At 45.7% G+C, this 11,058-nt stretch overlaps 1 protein-coding gene across 1 annotated transcript; it reads right to left on the bottom strand.

Annotated features, from left to right (window-relative positions):
• Positions 1 to 10,191: 10,191 nt before the first annotated feature.
• On the bottom strand, positions 10,192 to 11,058 carry her7 (hairy and enhancer of split related-7). The gene is made up of 3 exons (XM_068760545.1): positions 11,014 to 11,058; positions 10,800 to 10,886; positions 10,192 to 10,710 (listed from the first exon to the last, which is right to left on the bottom strand). The coding sequence occupies exons 1-3, from the start codon at positions 11,056 to 11,058 to the stop codon at positions 10,192 to 10,194; spliced, it is 651 nt and encodes a 216-aa protein (XP_068616646.1).

Consider the following 11,058-nt stretch of genomic DNA (forward strand, 5'->3'; position numbering starts at 1 on the left):
TTTCAACTTGTTAAACCTCACACTGTTGACTAATCCTACGTTATTTATTCACGGGAATTTCCTTTGTAAAACATGCAGAAGTGCATCTATATTATTTACAAATGCACACTTTAACCACAAGGTTTGCTCCCATTGGACTTTGCAGTGTTGCCGGTTTGTCTCCACAGCTGCGTCTGCCGATCCGTGGGACCAATGTCCGCTGGACAGAAAATGCAGAGACAAGTTTGGGGACAGGTCATGTGACAGAGAGTGCATGGAGCCCAAGTGTCTCAGAGACGGCTTCGACTGCTTGAAGGACCGGCGTCGCTGCAAGTAAAGCACTTTGATTTATTATCTTCTCTTTCATCCTATTAAACTATGCCAGGGAACAAAAAAAAAAAAAAAGAAGAAGAATTAAATAGAATACTAAAAATGCTTCTGTTACCAAATGCATTGTCTCTTCGCCCCCCCCCCAATCTGGGCTCTCAGTCCGGGCCACATCCAGTACTGCCGTGATCACTACGCAAACTCCCACTGTGAGCAAGGATGTGACAGCGCCCCCTGCGGATGGGATGGCAGCGACTGCTTCTCGCACCAGAACCCCCTGTGGGCCAAAGGCACCCTGGTGGTTCATGCCAGACTCCCCCAGCAGCGCAGCAGCTTCTCCAACAGCTCGCTGCTCTGGGCGCTCAGCGTCCTCCTCCAGTCGTCGCTCAAGCTGAGAGGCTCCGCCCCTCTCTCCACCAGCAAGAACTTGTTGGGCCTTGACCTCCAGCAGCTTGCCAACCTTCTGACGCAGTCGTCAACCGCTGACTCGAATGGGTAGATATATATATATATATATATTGTTTAACGAATGACTGAGATCCAGATTTTCATCAACAAACACTCTAATGTTTTCTTTTCTCTACATATTTCCTAGCTCCATCCTTTTCCTCCAAGTGGACAACAGGCCCTGCTCCCGCCTGCCCTCTACCTGCTTCCCCTACGCCACCGAAGCAGCCAACTTCCTGCGCGCCGTGCTGCTGCTGAGGCCTGCTTTATTCCCCACCTTCCCCGAACTGACGGCCATTATTAGTATTAGAGGCGTCCGAGAGGAAATAGGAAGCAGGGATGAGGAAACGGTGATAAAGGAAGTCACAGGTAGACACACACACACACACACACACACACACACACATCCAGCTTTGAATTCCGTCCAACCAAAACACGATAAAAGACCGTTTCCGTTTCCAGTGGATGTTGCTGATGGTCAGGAAAATGACAACGGTGACGCCGGATTCATACTGCTACTATAAATAGCATTAATTATCAATACTACTGTAATTAATAATCAACTACTATTAAAAATGACAACATTTACTGATTATTTTCTTACACCAGTGATTCTGAAGCTCAAAATGAATTGAAAAATGAGACGCTCGGCTTACGTCATGTCGTGTATCTTATTCCTTGTGCTGTTGGTTCATCATGTCCTTTCTGAAGGCTGTCAAAAGTCTCATTAAGTCACTTGTTTTAAAGTTCATAAAATTAGTTGTAATTGAGAGATCCTGGATTCTGGAAATGTTCGATGACGTTGCAGTAAGAGGAGTCTCAAAATCTGTTCTTCAATATCTCAGTTGATTATTGACCCATCTCTATCTTACCACCGAATCTCATCCGGATCGGTTCCAGATTGCAGTGTAAATCACAATATCGGGGGGGAGTGAGGTGCTTGGTGGAGGTCTGTGCTCTCCGAGTGCTCCTCTAGTTTTGTGATTCTTTATTTCCCAGTGGATCATACGTGTATGTGCAATGTCAAAGGGGCTGCTGCTAATAATAAAATACATTTTCTATTTTTCCTCTCACAGAGCCGACCCCTGCGTGGCTCTGGGCTGTGGTCGCCCTGGCGATCGCCCTGCTGCTGCTGCTGGCTGCAGTTGCGTTCTTGGTGGTGAGGAGGTTCCGGCAGCAGCGGATGGAGAGGGACGGCGGGAACAGGGCGAGGCACCAGTTCTCGGTCACTGACAGTGACCCCAAATCCAAGGCTTTGACCCCACACCACACAGCCCATCAGGAACAGAGGGTCAGATCCAGCAGAGAGAAAGACAAGATCAGCTTGAGGAAAAAGAAGAAAGCGAAGGAAGCTGAGAAGAAGAGACGGAGGGAACCGCTGGGGGAGGATGCCATCCGAATGCGGTAAGGGGAACAGCTTGGAAATACGTGAGGGACCCAGCGGAAATCACGGCAAGCTTTTGGTTTTCAGACCTCTCAAAAGGGACCAGGATATAGGAAGTGACACAGACTTTACCCAGAGTTCAATGGAAGACGTCAATGCGAGATGCTCCAGGCGACAGGAGGACGCCTCCATCTGTGACCGACGGAGCCAGGAGCAGAAGCACTACCGGGCCGGCGCCGCTCAGCCCCACAGAGCCATACAACGTAACGTTTCTTCATTTAGTCATGCTCTCAGTTCTTCCCTAACCTTTGTCTAGAATTCAAAAGTCCATTCCCAAACTGGCTTTCAGCACTCTCTGTAATATATTACTGTAAATCCGCCCCCAAAACATATTCATATGCATATTTTTGGATTTTGGACTGTTCTCTGAAACACAAACAAATATTTCAGTGTTTTTCTGTGTTTTAATATATGTGGAGATCCACCTTAAATGGCTCTTGTTGCCCCTCAGCTCCACCTAGAGGATGGGAGAGGAACGCCATGCCCCCTCCTCTGCTCAGCCCCCCACAGCAGGTCTGTCCTTCATTTAATCAATGATGTTATTATTATTATTAGTACCTTCGCCGAGGTGGGGGTTATGTGATTGTGATTATTATTATTATTATTCTCTATGGAGGTGATCACCTTGCTTGTCTATTGTCCACACGGTAAAGTCTAACCGATCTATCTTCCTCCTGGTTCGGTGGTGTGTGCAGTCGGCAGAGTGGTGTGGACCAGATGGATCTGTGGTTCTGATCCGGGCGGTGCGTAGCGGCCTGGACAGAGTCGTCTTGGAGCTGCTGAGATCAGGAGTGCCGGTCAACAACACCGATCATACTGGTAAAACATCTCATATTAGCGTTCATTTTTGGCGTCCCTTCGTTTCATTTTGCAATTATTTGAAGAAAGGATGGAGAAGTTATTCCAGATTATTCTGAGGCAAACATAAATATGGGTATGTGTACTTTTCATGATTTTGATTTTTGCCTAATAGCGTGTCTTAAATTCCCTTTTCCACTCCCTCGGACATAAACAACAAGTCGAGCTCTTGAACCTCTGAGACGTTATTTTCTGTCATCTGTACAAAGAGGGGTTAAGTAACTGTAACTTACCCCGTCTTTCTCACGTCCTCCTTTTTTGTCCCTCTTCACCCAACCTGCATCTCCTCCTCCTCCTCCAGCTCCCCTGCTGCCCTCCTCCGACTCTGAACAAAGTTAATGTGCTCTCTGGTGCCCAAGCACGGACATATTAACTTTGCTGCTCGTCTTCCTCCTTACTTTGCCATCTCCTCGTGCGTCTGCTCTCCTGCTGCTGCGTTTCTGTTATCTCACTTCAGCTGAAACCCTCCATCCCTCCCATCCCTCCGTTCTCTCTCCTTTACCATCTGGGCTCTACTCTGTTATGTAATGGTTGTTCATTGGCTGACTTACTCCCTCCCTTCCTCCCTCCCTCCCTCTCACCTCCCCTCCATTCGCATTGTCTCTCTCAGGGAGATCAGCCCTGCACTGGGCATCCTCAGTAAACCACGTCTCTCTAACAAGGACCCTGATTCGCTATGGGGCTGCAGTGGACCTGCAGGACAACAAGGTATGTTCTATTCTACTGATCTGAATGATTGGGCGTATCACAAACTGGAAAACGGCATTGATTTATGTTGCTCCGATAGGGCGAGACAGCGCTTTTCCTCTCCGCCCTCTACGGTTGCTATGATACGGCCAGATTTCTCCTCCTTCACGGTGCCAACCTTGAACTGCACGATCGGAGAGGACGCCTTCCGCTTGACATGGCCAGAGAAGGCATGCATCACCAGATCCTGGAACTCTTCCTGGCCCACCAGTTTCAGAGAGGGCCTGTGACCGTTGACTCGGCCAACGACATGATGCTGTGGGAGGAGCGCGCTCTGATATACTCGCCATGGGACGGATCACAAGGCCTGCCAGGAAGAAGCGCCTCCTTCTCCGGGATCATAGGGCATCGAGACATGACACCACCGCCGTCACAGAAGTAAGGTTTACAGCGTTTATGGGGTAAAATAAACAGTTAATGTTAATAAAGGTGCTATATGTAAGCGCCAAGGCTGTTATTTCTTTCCATTTTCTTAATATTTTTTTATATTTAAGCTTAAATTCTTACACTTATCTCCTTAAAGGTACATCTAAGAAAACGTCAGCAAAATTAATTTGAATTTTATTGGACAAATATGAAAACAAATGACGCTTTTCTTTTCTTGCCAGTGATTGGACGATTAGCCGAATGCAGTATCCCTCCCCTCAGAATTGGAGACCTCAGCTAAACCAATCAGCAACAGCTTTAGTCCCTCCAAGAGTCATGGGTCGCTCGCCCAGACCAATCACCACCTTACAGGAAGTGACCTCGGAAGATGAGGATCGTGACAGGAACCATGACGTTCCCAGGGCTGCAACGCCGCACTTCCTGTCGCCCCAACCTGCACCTCGACAGCGTTCCTTTTCTTGCACCCAGCATGCATTGCAGCGTCGCTCCAGTGCCCACCAACCAGAGCCCAATTATATTATTGTGACGGACCGAACAGCCAATGATGCTGTGGCTGTTTCGTCTCCGACAGATGCCGCCGCCCAATCGGATCTCCAGCAAGTTGTAAACGGCGACAACCCCGGCAGAGTAGAACAAGCAGCGGTGAGTTCAACAAGTTCAGAGCAGAAGTCCAGAGGTGAGAGGTCGAACAACAGCGGTTCCACACAGACGGCCTTGTAGAGAACAGGAAGACGTGTTTCATTTTGATGCCAAGCAGAAGGTGGAGCCCAACCTTCATTTATTATGCAACCCCAGAGGTTTTCTTTGTCAGGTGATATCTGCTGGATGTCACCTGACAAAGTTGCCCCCCCAATTATCTGTCTGTTACATTTCTGTGAATTTATCTTGTTCCTTCCAAATCTGCTTCCCAGTGCACTCGGATTTACCTAAATTATTATTATTATTTTTATTTTTTTATATAGTAAGGAGGGGGATTTTTTTCTGTCTGAGATGAACACTAGTCAAAACTTTTGAAACATCTCTGAATCTTGTCAAATGCTGTAATATATTCATATTAACTTGAGATGTAAGAGATTGTATTTTGATTTTTTTAATGAAAACTTTAAGGATAATTTTTTTATGTAAATGATGCACACAGATGTCACAATCCGGTTGATACATGCATTAAAGTAACTTTTTATGCAAATCATATAGATGTCCAATTTTCAATCATTTTCATTTACAATTTACATGATAAAATCACAAGTTGGTTGGCAGTGCATCATCCATATTTCATTTATATATAGTTTTAATGTGGGATTTGAATTTCAGAGTGATTTCTGTGATTACAAATAATGCATTTTGCTTTCTGTAGCGATTCCACGCAGTTAACACGAGCGGTGTTCACCTTTGCGACGCAAATGCTTTCTTTAGAGAAGGTAACATGTTTGTGAAAGAGAAATCGTTATTATTTACTATGATGGCATTATCATTATAATAAATCCAAACATGCCAGTGTGGATCCAAATGCTTTTCTACATTTGCAATTAAAATCCTCGACACCACGTGGCGACGAAGTTGCCTGATTCCGTTTGTGAAGCATTTGCATCTCAAACGTCGGTGACGGCGCCGCGTGGGAACGCAGGACGCGCTTCCGCTTCGTGTTTTAACAGATAATTAAGTTGTAAATGCGGCGAAGTTCCCTCTTCTTTCCAGAGGAATTGTGAGCGTTCCAATAACTCTCTGCGTAAATATCCGGATTTAAGGGGAAAACTAAGACACCGACGGGATCGCAATCGGGATAAAAATGCATGTGATAACTGGAAATGTTTTTTCCCCCTCTAAAATATTCCACATCCAGTTTGGAGTGTAGAACAATGGCTGCGTGGGTTCATTTGGTCGACTCTTTAAAGCTATTAAGCGAACATCTTAACTGTTTTGCACGTCAACAAAAAATTTTAATCGGACAAGATATTCCCTACTCCAGTGATGATGACACAAGAACATCAAATGAATTTACGCACGGGTCTGTCACCTTTTACGCATGCGGAATCAAATTCGTATCAAGGTTAATTAGCCAACGATGATGACAAAAGTGTATATAGATTTAAACATATACAACATTTCATTTAATTATGCGTCTAATACTTGTTCGTGTTTTTGACCTTCCCGCATGAAGCCTTTGATCCTCGCTTGATGCAGTACAAACACATTTATGCTAATCAAGACACATGCCGGAAAACAATGAACGCACGAGCAATGTTTATGGAATTTATTTTTCTTTTATTTACAGGTGACAAATAAAATAAATTAAGGTGCAAAAATACATAATAAGACACGGTTGCCGTGTAAAGGCTGCAGGAGCACCTTATATGTCATTAATGTTCAAATCGATGCAACTTTATCAGATTCGACGGAAAAGAAGGATGACAAATCATAGTTGGGTGAATATTAATCGATATTAAATAAAAGAAAAACCAGGATGAGGAGCTCATCCCGAGGAAAGTCAGGTTGAAGATATTTATATACAGTCTGTATTTTGACGCCAGTGACCTGCATGCAGTGATCAATGAAGGGTGATCAGGGCCAGGGCCTCCACACCGCTGGAGCTTCATGGTCGGATTGAAGGAACGTGGAAGAACAGTCTGTCCGTCAGCTGGACCCGAATGGGACCAAACAGCATTCAGAGCGCGCTTTAAAGCCGGACGCGCGCTCCTTTAGGCTCCACCCACTGAGGTTTGAATTTAACTCCATTTCTTGGAACACGACAGTCCATTTATTTCATTTTTTTCTTTTCTTTTTCTTTTCCTTTTCCTTTTCTTGCAGTGTGATGTCAGATCTGCTTCAGACTTCAAAGTGAGCGATTTATGACAAACAGAAAGTTTACAGTATGATACACATTGTATGTATTTTTATATTAGTAATACCTTTTAAAACACATTTTGACAAGATTAATGCAACCCGAACTCCTACTAATATTCGGGCACGTGTCTTTAGCCCAATGTGAGCGGCACGCGCCCGTGAGAGGTGTTGCCAGCGCGCGCGCATTTACATGTATGAGGAAAAAGCAATAAACATCCGACTAAAGCGTGAGGCTCAAATGACTGTGTGACATTTATTATTATAGAAGGAGGGTCAGACATTCCTGCAGACAGCCCAAAATCGATTTAAAATAAGAGATTAAGACATTTTGATTGATTGTCCATTTTGTGATCGCCTTTCCAAAAAACCCCAGAAGTCCAGATGAGGAGGAATCTCGATGCGGCGTGCGTCACAGCTGCGCTTTTCTGTGAAAAACTTGATTGTAACAGTTAAATAAGTCGAACTCGCACCGTTTTCTGGGTTTTAAAGGAGCTGCTCTGCCAATAGGTTGATTTTCACCTCTCTTTTTTATGTATATCGCAATTGCGCGTAAAACTATTCCAACGCACACAATCAGTATCTGATCAAATGTTTAACAGCGCACACTTAAATTTCCCTTTAACCGCACAAGACATTTCGTGACTCAATGTCGATGGCAGTAAAGAGTTGTGGCTTTTACGTTGCGTAATTGTCTGTTTTCCAAAATCATGTTTCTCAATATCCCGTATTAATATTTTTACGAGGCGGATAGAGACAGGCTGCCATTGATCCTTCACTAATATATGCAGGCGCGTGTCTCTTCTCAGTCTCCACTGCCGGCGGACACGCGCACCTGAAAGGTGTTACCGCCTGGTGTGACATTTTCATGTGTGAGAAAACGCATCAAACATGCGCCAGAGCACGGCGAGGCGCATTCAACGGGCACCGCGTGACTCTGGCACGCCTTTGTTGCTGCGGGCGGAGGAGCCAGACGCGTTCCTAAACCGACACTGACCGGAAAAAAAGATCAAAACGAAAATATATTGATTATATCACGGGGAGCAGCGCGTCCCTCCCCAGGGAGAGGTCGCTCCAGTTCGCTTGTGACGGCTTTCAGTTTGTTCTGAAAGAAGTCCTCATCGGTGAGAATCGCTTTTTGGATATGGCGTGCGTAAAACCACGCCTTTAAATGTTATCCGAAAAGCACCTGTTTGCCAACTTTGACCTGTTTTTCTTGTGTTTTTTTCATGTTATTTTACAGAGCTGTGCATTAAGCCAAATGGTGACACTTTTCTCGATGAAGTTCGGAGAGGCGCAGTGTGGGAACTCGTAACCCTGGTCTTCCCCAAGCACGTCTTCCGAACGATGTATCGATTCTAACAGGTAATAAAGTTTGTGAAACAGGAAGGGGCCGCTCATCTCGCCAAAAGGAAAGTCTCAGATTCCTTTAACAAGTCCGAATTAAATCCTAGGATAATCTGTTTTTGGTCATAGTTCAACAATTCGCTTTTTCAGGTACATCTTCCTTGCGTGTTAAAAGATAAAGCGCATAAAGAATTATCATATTTTATGCAGAAACTCGAAATGTTGACGAATTTGAGTTCTTACTCTTGAAATTAAAAATGTCTCTCGTCATACTGAAAGCGTCGGAATAAAAGAGGAACGCGTCCTACGAAGTCTTGGTTTTGATTTAATATTTGTGATGTTTAAATATATATATATATATAGCTTTAATTAATTAACTTAATTTTCAAAATAAGTTACTCTTATTTTGAAAATTCCACATAGTCTAGTCTCAATTCCGAAAATCGGGTTCCAGGATTAAATGTCGACTGCAGGAGAAAAGAAAAAGGACACAAACATCTTCAGCTGCGGCGACTTCATTTGAATTGCAGTCACACCAAACGATTTGGGTCGTGAACACGTGGCACGTTTGGATCAAAGAGTTCTTTTGCATTTCATGCATTCCTCCAAGTGCTTATGAAGTTGACTGATTCCGTTGGTGAATTATTTGCATCTCAAACGGCAGTGGTTGTGCGTGGGAACGCGGGAGGTGTCTCCTCTGCGCGACACTTTCGTGTGACGCATCACTTTTAGCAGGTCGTTAATGCGTAAAGGCCGCGCCGCTCCCCCCTTTTCCCACGGGAACGATATGGAACCCTCCACTATTTCCCTAATAAATATGGTGTAGACCCCCCCGAGAGAAAAATGCAGACCCCGCCTGGATCTCAAACTGCATGGATAGAAATTATATGAGACATGGAAATATGTTTTTAAACCTCTAAATTCGATTAAATCAATTTTGAATAGTTTGTGTGTGTGTGTGTGTGGGGGGGGGGGTTGTGGTAATGTAACGACTTCATTGTGTCGTTTATCAAAGGACACTGTCCAAGGAACTCTTTTAAATTGTATTTCATGCGACAGAATCACCGTCTGTTTTACGCATGCCAAAAACGCCTCATTCTTTACGCAATAAATCCGGACTTTGGAGTTTCATCCCCGATTAACTCTCTCTTCAGCCGGACACGCCATTTCGTCACCTCGATGACGCACGGATGTGGCTTTTCTCACGGACCGAGGTGCCTTTACGCACGGAATCAAATATGGACAATTGAACTGCAACATTCCAAACAACTGAACGATAACGGAATTTAAACTTATATGTGCAGACTTATGAATGACGTGGGGTGTCGGTCATTAGCCGTCCAGAGGCGCCACGCAGGGACGTTTCACACTTTCATCCTCACATCGTGGCGCAAACCCAAATCGATGCTCCTCAAGACACGTGCCGGAAAATCATCAATGAACACACGTGGACTGTTTCCCGTTTTTCTCTTTTGTTTATTTACAGATGACAAATAAAAATAAATTAAGGTGCAAAAATCACATCGTAAAATGACGCAGGTGCAAATTTACTCGGCGTGAAAGCATGTCGGCCTTTTCTTCCTGTTGGAAAATCAAATAATTTATGTACAAATATTGATCAGCATTGATAAAGTCCATTGATGGCTCAGCTGGGGGGGGGGGGGGGGCTCTGTGTGTGAGCCTTTGAGAGATTCTGGGAAACCCCTGCTGGACTAGAAGCTGCTCATATTGAAGGTATTTATATACATTCCATGTTTTAACTTACTTTTGGCACCGGTGACTCAACATGCTTAAAAGTTCAGCTCAATGAAGGGTGATCAGGGCCAGGGCCTCCACACGGACTGGCTGACCGCTCGGCTCTGGGACGGTCCCTGCGTCCTGGGGGGGCTCACCAGTCTTTGGGGCTGCTGCGGCGCTGCGGGGCCGCGTTGCGTTTCTCCGCGGCTCCGAACGCGAGGGGCTCCGAGCGGCGTTTGCTTTCTGGTTCTGTACCTGTTTAACAGTAACTGAAGAACGGACCTGGATGATTCTCCCTGAAGCGGCGACCTGGAGGACGGATGAGCTTCAGTTCTTCCTGCGCCCGCGGAATCAGAGTCCGAACGGGAAAAGCGAGCGGCGTAAGACGCGCCGAGCGCCGCTCCGAGCCACCGGCCCTTCCCGTCAGGTCCCAAGTGCCGAGCGGCTTCCTGCAGGCAGGTGCAGAAGCCGTTCTGGAACGAGTGTTTCTGACCTCCTCCAGCTTCGCCTCTCGGCTTGTCCGCTGTGGCGGACTTCTGCAGGAAGAGGACTGTGTGCTCGAGGATCTCCGCTTTCTCCACTCTGCGCTGAGACGCCTCCTTGGACAGGAACAGGAAGGGGTTAATAAGGAGCCTCTCGACTCTGTGCGTGCCTGACGCGCGTGCGTGCGTGCGTGCGTGGACTTTACCTCTCGCTGGAGCACCAGAATCTTTAGGCTCTCTATGCTGCGGTTTATTCTCTCCCTGCGACGTTTTTCCACCAGAGGTTTGAGACTCTGAGTCAGAAACGAGAAGATGTAATAATAATAATAATACTTTAATTACTGATTAAAGTGCACCCGATCAGAGGCCGTATCGATAACCGGCCCGACCGTATCGATAACGCGTAAATAATACGAGTACCTTCCTTTTGGCCTTTGCGTCCTCGGAGTCCTGGAGCAGCTTCAT

This window comes from Brachionichthys hirsutus, chromosome 3 (assembly GCF_040956055.1).
Source record: "Brachionichthys hirsutus isolate HB-005 chromosome 3, CSIRO-AGI_Bhir_v1, whole genome shotgun sequence".
Lineage (NCBI taxonomy): Eukaryota > Metazoa > Chordata > Actinopteri > Lophiiformes > Brachionichthyidae > Brachionichthys > Brachionichthys hirsutus.

Excerpts from the sequence above, each read along its gene's own strand:
- her7 (XM_068760545.1), bottom strand. The coding sequence starts at position 11,058 with ATGAAGCTGCTCCAGGACTCCGAGGACGCAAAGGCCAAAAGGAAG. Across the intron at positions 10,887-11,013 it reads ACGCAAAGGCCAAAAGGAAG|AGTCTCAAACCTCTGGTGGA; the intron begins GTACTCGTATTA and ends TTTCTGACTCAG. Across the intron at positions 10,711-10,799 it reads TTCTGGTGCTCCAGCGAGAG|GAGGCGTCTCAGCGCAGAGT; the intron begins GTAAAGTCCACG and ends TTCCTGTCCAAG.